The sequence below is a fragment of the Octodon degus genome, unplaced genomic scaffold (genome assembly GCF_000260255.1).
Source record: "Octodon degus isolate 3935 unplaced genomic scaffold, OctDeg1.0 scaffold00166, whole genome shotgun sequence".
Classification (NCBI taxonomy): Eukaryota; Metazoa; Chordata; class Mammalia; order Rodentia; family Octodontidae; genus Octodon; species Octodon degus.
The window spans coordinates 5,507,276-5,521,524 of record NW_004524742.1 but is presented as its reverse complement, the minus strand read 5'-3'; the positions used below and the strand labels follow the sequence as shown (position 1 = coordinate 5,521,524).

At 39.8% G+C, this 14,249-nt stretch overlaps 1 protein-coding gene across 1 annotated transcript in view; it reads right to left on the bottom strand.

The window, feature by feature from the left end:
- Ryr3 (ryanodine receptor 3) overlaps positions 1-14,249 on the bottom strand; it is a 622,696-nt gene that overhangs the window by 29,437 nt on the left and 579,010 nt on the right. The window contains exons 77-87 of the mRNA XM_023703237.1: positions 13,653-13,706; positions 12,600-12,699; positions 12,370-12,449; positions 10,673-10,749; positions 8,397-8,470; positions 8,133-8,150; positions 7,632-7,712; positions 7,148-7,236; positions 4,950-5,078; positions 2,162-2,266; positions 186-267 (exon numbers count right to left, since the gene is read on the bottom strand). Coding sequence (XP_023559005.1) covers positions 186-267; positions 2,162-2,266; positions 4,950-5,078; positions 7,148-7,236; positions 7,632-7,712; positions 8,133-8,150; positions 8,397-8,470; positions 10,673-10,749; positions 12,370-12,449; positions 12,600-12,699; positions 13,653-13,706 — 889 coding nt within the window. The remainder of the gene's footprint in view (positions 1-185; positions 268-2,161; positions 2,267-4,949; positions 5,079-7,147; positions 7,237-7,631; positions 7,713-8,132; positions 8,151-8,396; positions 8,471-10,672; positions 10,750-12,369; positions 12,450-12,599; positions 12,700-13,652; positions 13,707-14,249) is intronic.

Sequence of the window (14,249 nt, the reverse complement as noted above, 5' to 3'; positions counted from 1 at the left end):
CAGGCTCTGTCCAGCAGACCACGTGCCCCTCACTGATTTTTTTTTTTCTTTCTGAAAATTTGGCATTTTAACCAATAGCATATGGCATCAATGACCTTCCAGAAGGATCATCTGTGTGATTAGTAAGGTTAGTGCTTAGACCAATTACAGTTGTGTGAATGCCTAGTTATACCAAACAGCCCAACCTTCCAGGAGGGACAGAAGCATCACCACCATGTCCTGAAGGAGATCCAAGAGTTCCTTCAGCAGCTCGATCTGACTGGAATCCTAGAACAGAAACAGGAGATACCCCTGAGCTATCTGATCCCTCAGCAAAGTACAGGGCAGTGAGCAAGAAGAGCCTGCTCTGGAAAGGTTAGGCGAAGGCTGCGTCAAGGTCAAGAATTAGCTCCCTTCTCATTGCGAATGAGAATGTCTTATCCTCCAGCCTCTGCAGCTCAGGAGGTTTGCTGTAGCAAGACTTGTCCAACAGAATGTTACCTTTCTTCTTTTATTGTAAAATATGGCAGATACACCAACTGTTGTCCAAACTACTGAACAACCTAATCCACCAAAGAACCTTTAGATGGCTCTAATAGTTTGTATTGTTATTTTCTATACTGGAAACTTACTAATGATATTCATGGGGTTATTATCATAACTGATGAAAGAAAACTGTCTTACCAATTTGGTTTGAAACTGTCTCATTGCTATTTGTTTCTCAATAAAATTATGGAAAAAAATAACTGATGAAAGTATGCAGTTTGTAGTTACCAAATCAGTTCTCCTTTCTCTCTGAACAGGATTATGCTGATTCTAGCTCATGGTGTTCTAGGAGCCACTGGTTCCTTAAAATGATTTATAATTGAGGTTGTTCCTCCAGGTGGCTTGGATATTAGTCTGTTCAGCTTTAATTTCAGCAATGCAGGCAGAGCATTGCTATATTAGCTCTGTACTTTATACCTGTGCTACAGAAAATGATCTTTAGAAGATTAATTGGAGAATAATATTCAAATTAGGAAATGATTTTGGAAGAGTGATCTGATGGTAAAATTAAAAAAAAATATTTTCTGGGTCACACGTCTTTTATACATCCTTTTGGTATTTTTTGTTTAAATTTATTTTTTTAAATTAATTTTAATGGTCCTTTTGTTTTTAAAAAAGACATAGCTCTTTGCCTAGCCCTTCAAATTTCTGAAGAAATTTCCCCTATATGGTGTGTGCAATACCTACACTGGAAGTAGGTAAGCACAAAAGCATAGAATATTAGAGCTGAGAAGAGACCTCAGAGATCATCCATTCGAACTCTGAATATTTAATGAAAGCAAAAACCAGAAATGGGAAGTGACTTTCCAGAAGTCACTGGTGAGAAGGTGGCAGGGCCAGGGCTCCTGTCTCTGGGAGCCTCAATACCACACTGTCCTTATTCACAAACAAGTGAGTATATTATGCCAGATTTGTAGCCCTCCCAAGAACTCTCTCTTCCCATAAGGCCAGAGTCAAAAGGGGAAAAATGAAAGGGTTAAATAGCACATTCCAGAAGAGAGGAGGCAGATGTCACAGCCTTGAAAATTTTAGATAAACATTATTTAAATTAATGCTGCAAATGTTACTCTAATCAGCCTGAAACACATCCTGAAGTTCTCCCTCATGTGTTGCCATGGAGAGAGGTGATCACTACTACATATGCTACATTTATTTTTCATAATAAATGCTCTGAGTGATTCTGATTCATCTTGCCAGAGAGATGGGGAGTGAGAAGGAGAGGCAGAGATGAGGAGGGAGGAGGAAGCAAAGGTGGGGAAGTGAATATATGAGGATGACAGACACATGCAACATTTGACCATTCAGAAAGGATGGACATAGTGTTCACACACTGACATACAGTAACAAGAAAGCAACAGGATTAACACCATAAGAAGCAAGTGTTGAGGCAATTTCAAAAAGAAAAGGTCAGTGGGACACGGAAGGAAGTTGCATTCATGCAGAAGCCTATCCGGGACCCCCTGGAGGCATCCAATCCTGTCTCCCCTTGTGGCCCTCAGCTTTAAAAGTAAAGTCTAATCTGCATGGCTTTCGCCAGCCTTTGATCAAGCAGCCACATCCACAATGGAAAAACTAAGGGCTGAGGATCTTTGAGCAACTCATACCAACAGAATGTATGGGGAACAGGCCACAGTACCTGAGAGAGTTTCATCTGCATGTTAGCAAATACATGGAGGAAGCCGACCACTGCGTCCCACAGCCTGCTGTGAGCCAGGCTCTGCTGATTCCCAATGCAAGGGCCCTATGGAGAGGAGGACATCCTGATTCCCCATCAGCATCACAGGGTACTCTGAAACCTGTTGCAGTAAGGGGAGCTGATGCCTTTTTATCTGAGCAGATAGCACTTTCCGAAAGTCACATATTTCAGAACTCAAAGTTTTCACAGGTTATTACTTCTCCCCCTTTCTGACTGTAGTATATATCTAGGGGGAAAAAATCTAGGGATTTTACACACTAGCAATGTTCAGAAATTTTCTTTTAGCTTCCCAAAGCATCCTCCAAATAAAATCCTATGATGATGGACAATATTTAAAATAGTTATCGAGGGTTTTATGAACACAGTTTGAAAACCAAGCTCCAGCTTATCTCCTGTCTCAAGCAAAGATACATATGATGCTACGATCATGTGATCATTTAGTCAAATTAAACATGTATATTGGTAATAGACCTTGTCCAATCACTTCTAGGTTTTTACTATCATTGACCTAAACTTCAGTATAATAGGATGTCAAATGTTGTTTCTGAAAGCTGAATATACAGGGATGATTTAATTAATTATTAGTTTGCATTTCCCTTGATATTAACCTTCCTATTATTGAAGCAACACTCTTAACTCTATCTTATAGCCATACATATTTTTTCATATTCTTTGAATAATCTTGACTCACTCTTCAATAACAAGGTTCTTGAGAAAGGACACAGATGTACCTCAAGTTCTGGGAGAGTCTTGGCAGATTTCTCAAGCAAGTGGAGTACAGGAGAAACACTGCCTGTATCATCATTCAAGTGAGAGTGTTTAAAAATCACTGATTATGGAATTCAGATTCTGATGCCTAGCAGCTATTATATTCTTTTGGAGCAAAATTAGCTGCTGAAAGAAATTCATAGTCACAAAATATGAGGTTGTCCTTTTGGGTTAAGTGCCCCAGGGGCAACTTTTGAAGATAAGGATGTTTTTTTCTCAGATCAATTCAGATGCAAGTGAAAAACATCTAGTGATTTTCCTAGTATTTCAAATTCTGTAGAACTTTAGATATAGGTATAGAACTTCACTGATTCCTAGGATTCTCTCTGTTCTTCCAGTACTTAAGTGAGATAAGGGCAACTTTCCCCCTTAAAATTCATCTTTTCAAGTTGGTAATCTTAGTTTTATGTTTATTTTAATGAGCAATATGACCTGATTGAACTAATTAGCTCATCATATGGGTATTTACCTGATGAAAACCTAATGTTTTTGATAGAACAGATTTCAGTACCATTATGTAGCTCATAAAAAAGAGCCACTAAAAACTCCAACTCTCCTAGTTTACAGAATGTTTTTGAGGAAGAAATGAAAGTGTACAAGAAAATGGATAAAATATTCACTGTTTCTTTCCTTGATTTTCTTTCCTGTCTCACCAAGTTGATGTAATTGTTGACATTATTTCTCAAGAAGTTATGCACAATCCTATCTCTGTAGTTTTTCCCAAAGACTGACCTGGAATGTACTTCCTCCTCCTTTCTATCCGTCCACATCCCACAGCCCTGTAAACCATGAGCTCTGTGGCTCCAGAGTATCTCCTCTTCCTTTGAACTCTCACAATTGCAGTCACAGCACAGCATGTGTGAATATTTCGAATCATGTGTCATCAATCATTTTGTATCAAATAATTTTCCTTGTGTAATGAATTTTGTTAGGCTTTTTAAAACAATAGTGCCCATTTACTAAACTTTTCATGAATCACAGTATGCAGCACAAGTTAAAATTTTTTTTGGTGAATAAATGAATGAAATTTTTTTTCATGAGTCTCTGGTTATGCTATTATGAAGATGAAGTATTCATTTTGCTTAAAATCTTACATCACAGAGGACTATGATATGGGTACTTATTTTGCAGAAAATTATGCTTGAGAATATCTTTTTTTTTCCTTTTCACAGTAGGTAGATCACTGTAGGCATTAACTAAAGAATGCTTTGAGTAGAGAAAGACTACTCAATGGTCTAGACATTCAACTTGAAGTTCACCTGCAGGTTTGACTGCCATGTGCATAGTTTATGTGCATCTGAAATCACTTCCCATAGAGTTAATTTCTGAAATAACTAATAGGAGCTCATGGATTGTTTTTAATCTTTATTTGAGGTAACAGCACTCTCCCTTTATTCCTTTGTTTCACTATTTTATCAATCATTTTCTAGTTCACTCTCCATGCTTATTAAAAACAAGTAGTTTGTCTGGACACAGTTGTGCACATCTGTCTGTAACCCCAGCACTCAGTAGGCTGAGGCAGGTAGATTACTGCAAATCTGAGGCCAGCCTGGGATAAATTGTGAGTTCAAGGCCAATTTGGACTACATAATGAGAACCTGTTTAAATAAATAAATAAATAATCAAAACATAACATCAGATATTGATGGGTCAGTGTGCTAGACATGAAGACTTCTAAGCTGAATAAGAAATTTCTGTCCATGAAAAATTTTCAGTCCAGGAGGGAAAGCAAAATGTGACCACATAAATGCAAATAAAGTGTGACAACACCAGAGTAGGTACCACTAAGGGATCACAAACTACAGGTTCTCAGTACAGGCGCTACTGGTTCCTATTTCTAAATAAGAAGCACAGTCAGCAATAGGGCCACACGTGAGCCCACTGCGTGCCTCCAGGGCATATAAAGAGGGGTCATTAAACATGTTCTCTTGTTTTCAAATCTGTACTCATTAGCACGTACCTGGATATATTCTGTAAGAGAATTGAAAATCTGCTTGGTGACTGCTAGAGCTTTAGAAAAATTGTGCTGTCCAGATTCATCAATGATATCCTTTCCTGAATAGTACCAGTAGAAATCACTGATTGATTCCTAAAAATAAACAAGGAGAGTTTAGTATTTCTCAGGCTTCAGTCAGTGGCATTTGACTCGATGAGGATGAAGAGAATCCTACAGCTTTGAGTGCCTTGCTCTGATGGGAGCCAGGGTCTCTGTGGAGAAGGATGGAAATGTCTGAGTCCTTGCACCTTTCAAACACCTGTACTTCTTCCCAAGGAAAAAGACAGGAGAGAGGACAACTCTCAGCACCTGGGATACTCTACTACAGAACAATTTATTCAACATGGAAAAGTAGACCAAAGAAAATGATTATCAGTCAAATAATCATAGCAACAGCAACAACATAGTAGCTAACAACTTAAGTGACACTGTTCTGACCATGTTACTCATCTAAAATCTCTCCACCTCTGCTGCACCTCTACGAGGTAGGTCTCACCCACCTTATAGGTGAAGAAGGTAGAAGGGAACTAAATTGGTCCAGGTTTCCTGGAAGTGGCAAAATCAGGATGACTCAGCCATGAGAAAAATAAAATCCAGTTTTACAAGGTGTAGATTTTTCTCAATATACTTCTGACTGTTATTCAAATAATTAAGCCAGGTGCTTCTTAATACTAACAATTTGATAATTCATTCTTATCACTTTTTTTTTTATATTAGGGATTGAACCCAGGACCTTTACATTGAGTACATCTCTAGCCCTTTTTAGAAGTTTTGACATTTTGAGACAGGATCCCATTAGTCACTCAGTTGCCCAGACTGAGCTTGAATGTGTGATCTTCCCACCTCAGTCTCCCAGGGGGCTGGGATGCTAGGCATGTAACACACCTCTGCTAGCTTGTATCATTTTTTTTTTCTATGAAATTTTCTGTCCTTATTTACAGGTTGTTTTTTAACTCTTAGGCACTAAACCTAGATTTTCACTGGTAAAACTAAAATAAATCAGCATTTTATGGCAGGTAATTTGGCATGTAACCTTTTTCTCCTACTTTAATTTTTTTTTTAATTCAATACTGAGGATTACACCCAGGGTATTTTCACTAAGCTATATAACCACAGCCCTATTTTATTTTGATTATTATTTTTTGTCTTTTTGAGACAGGGTCTCACTATGCAGCTCAGGCTGGTCTTAAGCTCACTTTGCAGCCTAGGCTGGTCTTGAATTTGTAATGATCCTACTGCCTCAGCCTCCCACTGGGATTACAGGCATGCACCACCATGCCCAGCTCAGTCCAGCCCTATTGTAGTTTTTGTGTTCAGACAGGCTTTCCTACATGGCTCAGGCTGGGCTTGAACTTTCATTCCTCTTGCTTGTCAGAGTGCTGGGATTACAAGTGGTGCCACCATAGCTAGCTTCCACACTTTAGTCATAAGCACAGCATTTTAAAAAAATTTTTTCTATGAGCTTAGGAGAGGGTCTACAGGGTCTCACTGTGTGGATTGGACTCATAGTGATTCTCCTGTTTTCAGCCTCCCAAGAGCTGGGATTACAGGCAAGCACCACTGCTCCCAGTCTCATTTGCCGTCTCATCATGGCCCAGGGGTGGGGTCGGCTCAGCAAGCAGGGATCGAACCTGGTCCCTGTGCTCTGCCTTAGCAGAGCTTAAGCTCTGCTGAGCTATGTGGCCAGCCCTAAGCACAGCTTTTAGGCATTAAGAAAACTTGTAGTGTATGGATGGACATAGATTAAAAATGCTTATTGTTTTTTTTCTTATTAGGACTTGATTATACAGATCATCCCCTACTTATGTGGCTTCAATTTAGGATTATTCAATTTAGGATTTTTCAGTAAGCGTTCAGCAGAAACTACTTGGAATTTTGAATTTTGGTCTTCTCTTGGGTTAGCAACATGTGGCACGATATTCTCTTACAGTCCTAGGAAGGGCCACAAGCCAGAGCTCCCTGTGGTATACTGCGGTGCTAAGCTGTGGTGTTGAGTAGGCTACATGTTACTAAATGTACCACCAGCGTATGATGGGCTTCTGGAGACCTAAGCTCACTGCAGGTAGAACAGCATTTGGTCCTAGGCCCCCCAACCTGGGGCACTGTTCGCACCTTCTGGAAGCACGGCTGAGGGTACCATTTCTCAGGGATCTCATACCCACCTGCAGACGTAGCAGGTAGTCCACAGTGCTGATGATGATATTCACGGTGGTGGTGTTGCCCATCTGTGTCCGGAGGAAGTTCTGAAAATCTGAGAACAACAGTGTTGGGTCAGACCTTGCCCTTGTTACATCCTCTCAGCTGAAGGCAGAAGAGGCACACTAAGGGAAATGTTTTGTAATGACACCATATTTGAGGCCAGCAGAAATCTGTTCTGAGCCATCATAACTTGGTGACACCTGAAACAGGACTTAATAAACTGCAAGGGGATGAATACAGGGACTGGGGATTACAGAAACAGTTTAGCCTTGGTGGCACTAAATAGTGTTAGCTGTGAAGTTGTTTTATGCAGTTTCTGATGGAAGAATTAATTGACTGATGTCCTTGGGTTAGCAACCTGTTTTATCAAGTAGAACATGATTAACTGACTTCTAGTCTTGCATTCAAATATTGTTTTTCTTCGACAAAAGGAACCATTCTACTTACCACTGTTATGTCCTTCACACAGTAACTGTAGGAATCTAAAGAGATCTCGTGTGAACTCATCATTCTGGAGTACTTTTTCACCTTGAAAAACATAACATGCTGGTGAGCTTTTGTTTGGCTTCCTCAATAGGAAATGCCTTCCAATTCAAATGACTACAAAAGTACTAACAAAGTTGTGCCAGAACATATTGGGGAAAAAACTTTGGATAAATCATGATCAGTCCAATTAATTTGGAGCTGAGGCGCTGAGCACAGAACCCAGCAAAGGTGCATTATGTATTCCCAAAATGCATTTGTAATGAGAACTAGGATAATGGTAGTAAGTGGCTCACAGTCCATAACCCATGCTTTACAGGTGGAATATACTCCTTTAATTAAGCATCAAATGGCTGAGTTAAACTCAACATGCAACCACAAAACCTAAGATGTGTCTATGCTGTGGCAATTAAATTAGATCTCTTAAGATTCAGACAGGGATTTGGGTCAGAAATGCAAACTTACCACGTTCACGAACGATGACTGGCAATAAGAGAAAAAAAGAAGAGTACAAAGTAAGAATCCATAAACACCACAGTAAACAGTTCTAAATGACTCTATGAACACAGCCTTCCTGGATTCTGGCTTTATCAAAGTTACTGGTGGAAATGTTTTGCTCAAATGGAGCAACTCTTAGTAAATTCAGAAGCAATGAGCAAGAACTCTAACAAGAAAGAGTGAAGATTTCAATCAGGAAGACAACGGCCTTGACAGCCATGAGTTACTCACGTGTTCCTTCTTCAGTGACCATCCCCAGGCCTTCAGCTTTATTCTGCCTCTCAAATGCATTCAAGTCAAGGACACTTTTAACAGACAGATCGAAACAAGTTTCAGGGCTAGTAAACACTGGGAAAATAGATTTCTAGTGTCAATGTATCTACTGACTAAAGATATCTTGCCTCTGTACTATCGTAAATGAAATTATGCATAGTGTAGTTCAAAATTTAACAGTTCCTTTACTTTATGGCAGGCATTCTTGTTAAGAAAGCTTCCAGATTTCAGAGGCTGCATCCTTTTAAAGTTTCTGTATCATTCAGGAGCCAATAGAAGCCAAGACTTCTACAGACAGCTTTGCAAGATTTCTAAAGGCAGATATGCCCATAGGTGCTTGTGAACTTGTGACAAGTTAGCTAACTTTTTCGTACCTACATCCCCCATCCTTCCCAGTTACAGCTACCAACAAATTTTACTTAAGCCAGGAATCCCTCTTAATAATGAAAGTACTATATGATCACATGATTTTCAAGTAGCGCTCTTTCTGTTTTACCAATAAACCCAACTCTTTTCCATTAAGAAAGGTCTCACAAAACCAAACTTATAAGAATAAACCTCTTAGGGAAGGTTATAGCTGAATCCATTAAGACTGCAAGATGTGACCTTCCTAGAGCCACTAGGTAAAGGAAATGACTAACACCCTAGAAAGCTAATGGCATTCTTTCCTCTTTTATCTCATGCATTCTACAGAAGAGATGCATTTTAAACAGAAAATAGTGAAATTTCTTTTGCTATCCCCGTTGCTTTGTTCCTGGACTCTGCTATAAAAAGAGCTCCTCAACAGCATGGTACTATTTTTTTTTTATATTGGTTTTGCTACCAGGGGAGGACAACATGAGAAGGACATCTGGATCTAGTTGCTTTGAAGCTGTTTTGATTTTGAACCGTATATCTGATCCTTACTTCATCCCAAAACACTCATGTTGAAAGTTTCAATTTCTCTACTGCTTAATATTTTACAAATGTGTATTCTTTTTCTAATCATCAAAACCCATTAAAATAGGTTAAAACTTCAGTTACAAGTCAGTTGGCATCTAAGTGTATGTCACGTGTCCCTCCACACCATCATTAGAAGCAAATTATAAACAAATTTAGCAATATTAAATATGGCAGAATTCTGGATGGGCTCTTGGAAATTTCATGGAGAATTTGATGAGCAATGTGGAACTAAACTGTCCTGATTTTGGCCACCTCTGAGTTCACAAGTACTATTTTCCCCTCAGTGAGTCAGGTCTGGCAATATTATATTTTCTCTTCCAGAGAGAGATAATAAACTAATAGGTTGCTGATGGAAAAGAATAGATATGTGAGTGAGGGATCACATTGCATGCTCCTTATTACCCAAGGGTACAATGTTTAGCCTATCAAATAAGGTTAGCAAATTATGAACTTTACTAAAAGAAAGAATGTTCATCCTCTGGATTTTCAAATGGAAAACATAATGTTCCATTTTAAATCACATTACTTGGAGGCAAATGAGCTAACTTCATACAATCTTAATCTTTTTTAGAATGAGTTGCAGACTATTCAATATAAACATGCACTTTAGGGAATAAGGTGGCACTTTTCTCAGAAAGACTGCTGTGTTATTTCTGAAATGAGCAAGGACCTTACGACTTTTGGTTTTATGTTATATAGTTGCCAGAGGGTTCAGCCAGGAAGGGTGGCTTACTGAATTTGGTAGCATAAACATTGTTTTTAGGCTATGTCAAGATGTTCCCATGCCAGGATGAGTCACCATCAAAATGGATGTGTCAGAGCGTGTATCCACCAAGCACATTTTGAAGCTCAAAGAATCATTAAGATTAAAGGTGAAAGGATCAGTGGAAATGCAGCCATGAGTCATAGTGAGGAGTTTCTCCTCATTTCATTCCATTTTGATTTGACATTTATGGGCATACATGCTTGAGAAGAAACTGTAAGTAGGCACTGAGCCTCCCAGGAGAACAGCCTACCAGAAAAGGGGGTAAGGAAGGCAGTTGAAGACAACAGCTGTGTGTTTGTAGCTAATGGAGACTATGCACTTCCTTCCGAATGTTGTCCTGCTTGGACGTGACCTGGAAGTGTGGAGGAACAATACCCACCCTCCTGGCTCTCTAGGGTAGCTGGTTGCTGAGCCCTGTCTCAATAATTCCATGATAAGCCAGTGATTTTATGTATCAGTTTCTGCCTCCCTTTCTGTTGAATAATGAAGAGTTTTCAAAAGTCCTGAGTGATTTCCTCATATTTACCTGCAAGATTGCATAAGACCAGAAAGGCTTTGAAAGAATCCAGCATCTTTTTTCTCCTTTAAATAATCTAGCATTTTCTGTAAGAGAGACACAGTTCAAGCTATGAAGACTATTCTAAAGTGCTGATTCTGCTGGACAAATGACAACCCCCCAACCCAAGACCCCAGGCCTAAGTGTGAGAATCATGCATGCACTTAAAAATCCAAACCAATAATCACACATAGCTGAGCCACACTCAGAATCAGAATCTTGTAGGCAGATCACATTTATTTTGTGAAGGCTCACTAGTATTTCTAAAGTAGAATAGACCTTTTGCATTCATAATCCACTGCTTGGAATCATTTCTTCTCGGGAACAGGCCATGTTTAGGATGGCATGGTAATGTTTAACATTGCTGGTGTAGCACCTCAAGTATTCATAGTATGAATCTGCAGACAGGAGCAAGGAGTTACTAGCAATAAGCCTACTTGGAAGATCAATAGTTCTCTCACAAGAGTCCTTGTTTCTTGTGTTCTCTGTTTTAGGGAAAGCAGAAATTTTGTGATATAGTAAAGTTTTTATTTAAAATAAGGGATCTGCCAGGATAATCCACTGACAGCTGGTGACAGAAGACAGCAGAAAGTAACCAAGACAATGGCAGTTGTTTTGTTTTGGAGGAGCTAGAGGTTGGGCAACTGCTATACAATAATTACAATAGTTACAAATGTGAGAACTCTCCAAGGACTTGGAATGTAACTTCAGGAGCAAAAAGGTCTGCTTTGTCCAGTTTTACTTTTCTGTGCACAGAGATCCCTTTTTCTTTTTATCATATGAGATACATGATATTTACATTTGTGTTGGGGTACTTGTATATATCTATATATCATATCTTAATCGGTTTTGATCCCGTATCTCCCCTCTTTGATCTTTTCTTCATCTCCAAGAAGTGTCTTTGAGATTATACCATTACATTACCTCTAATAAATCACAGGTAGTTACAAATTACATGGTTCCACTTATGTGAGAAACCCCAACATACAAACACAGTGTGAATGAGGTGCTTTCTGCCTAGGAGTGCCCAGAGGACACTAGTACATTTCTGTCTTTAGCAGCCAGTTCTGGTTCAGATAATGAAACAAGTCCATGAGACGAGCCATGTCCAGGCCTGCTGCCCTCTATGCTGTTACATGAGGCCTCACTTGACACTCACTAGAATGAAAGCTGTAGGGTGGCAGGGGTTTCAATTTCTCTGATCTACTGCTACAGCCTCAGCCCTCAAGGAGGAGCCTAGCAGGGTCAGCAATCAGTGACTAACTGCTCAATGAATGAATAAAGGACTGACAAATGCGTAGGGTTATCAGCCACCCCCACTCACAGGAAGGCAGCTAAGAAGTGGGAGTGTTGAAATAAATACTTCATGCTCAAAAACTTTTGCAAAAGAAATATACATATATGTTTTTCAGCAAATCATCTGATAAAAAGTGTTTTCTTTTTTAACCCTGGATCAAAATGTCTTTACTAAGCGCACATTTACTCCCAGCCTTGATGTTATCTTTGTTTCCAAATACTGAGACACAATTGGCCACTAAGGACAAACAGCAGCCAAGTGAGTCTGGGAGGCTCCTCTGTGTAGCAGTCTACACTTCTTCCCTGAAGCCTGACAGCTGTCAAATGGGAGCCCTCAGGAACTCTGCAAGCTTCCCCTGAGTCCCCATTACCTGTTGCACCCCAGTGTTGCCTCCGTTCAGAATGGCGATCCCCAGCTTCAGAGTCTCCACCACCATGGGGCTCATCTCACCTGCCAGGGTGAAGATGAGATTGAATCGCCAAGGTAACAGGTGGCAAATAGCACCTACCGGACTTTGTCAGGACTTGTTAATAAAGCCTCCACCATGTGTGACATCGCCCTGGTAGTTGCACTGGCCCACCCAGAAGTGAGGAGCATCACCTTTGCTGGCACTTATCATCTGTAGGACCATCTCTGCAGCACCCCGCTCATGCAGCCGAGCCTGCTGATACAGTGTTTTCTGCTTCTCCATCTCTTTTTCCTGGGGGAAAAATCACAGGGAAAGATCTGTTCTCTACTCCTTCAACTGCCCCAGGTCTACCATATGCACCTGTTTCCTGTCCATGTTCTCTTGAAGGGAATTCACTGGGGTAAACTGAGTTGAAAGACAATCGTTAGCTGTCTTAGAAAGAATGTACATGATTGTCAGATAAAGTTAATCTCTGAAGTTTATTACTACCAGCTACTACTCAGTTTTCCAACACAGTCTATCCATAATTCACTCATATGTTGGTGCTGAGTTTTCTATTCTCAGTATTGCTTACTAACACAGTCCCTTACCCTTTGAGATCATAATTATAGGAAGCAACCTAAGATTAAGGTGTGTGTAATTTCAATGGTCCATCATACACAGACCTCCAAGGGCATAGCTGAAGTATGTCTCTGAATGCAGGCAGTGCCTGTTTATCTAACATGATCACACAATGGTTAAGAGACACTTTCTACCAGTCATGGGCTGCTAGAATGTCAAAGCTCTCCAGAAGTCTAAATATATTTCTGTACTTATGTTCTGTTGGTACTTTGTCTCTCAAATTACCCTAGAATTGTTTAATCTTAGTATTTTCAGGGCCTTGAACTGCCTTAAAATCAAAATTGTTATCAATCTGCATTTATAGAATAGTAGTGCAAAAATTAGTGTAAAAATAACTCTGATTTTTTATTTTTGGATGTTTGACGTTGTCCTTCTATGGCTTATTGCTGCAATGTTTGGGCAGAGATAGAATATTGTTCACAATATTCACACTAGTAGGGTGATCTACGGATGTTCAGCTGCTCAATACCCGCTACCTAGTTAGATAGGTCAGCAGGCCTGTTCACAGATGTGCTCTGCTGGCTTTCAAGCACATGGTGGGTGAACTCATGCTAATGTCGACATCCACAGCTACAAGCCACGCCTGTTGTCCTGGGAGGGTGGTAAACTTGGGGAAAACTTACTTCAAATGTCTTTTCCTTGTCTTCCTCTTCTTCATCCTCACCACTCTGACAGCTCTGGATTCCATGAAGCAGAGAAAGGAGGACAGAGATAATAAAATTAAAGGTAGGTATATGTGATCAACAAAACCCTGTTATACTTTGCAAGGACAGGGGACAGACTGTAATTCTCAGCCTCCAAGGAACTTCATAAAACCAGGAACATGTTGATTACTACAGGGCTACATTGTACTTTAAATGCTATCTTTGCAGTCATCAAAAGGTTCAGAAATGAGAAGTGGGAATGCTGAGTCACATATTTAATGTAGACCTGGCTGGTTTAACCAGTGACCTGAATGAACTCTCTTCCTGCTGAAGTTTTGGTGCCTGTGCAAGACTGGAATACAAAGAAATGTTACTTTGCTATGAGCTCCAGCTCATAGCAATAAGAATGGGACACACAGGAAGTCTTGCATTTGAAAGAAAGCAATTTTCTTATCTTCCCAGCATTCCAGAGTTCACCGTCCTTCTTCTTCTTCTTCTTCTTCTTCTTCTTCTTCTTCTTCTTCTTCTTCTTCTTCTTCTTCTTCTTCTTCTTCTTCTTCTTCTTCTTCTTCTTCT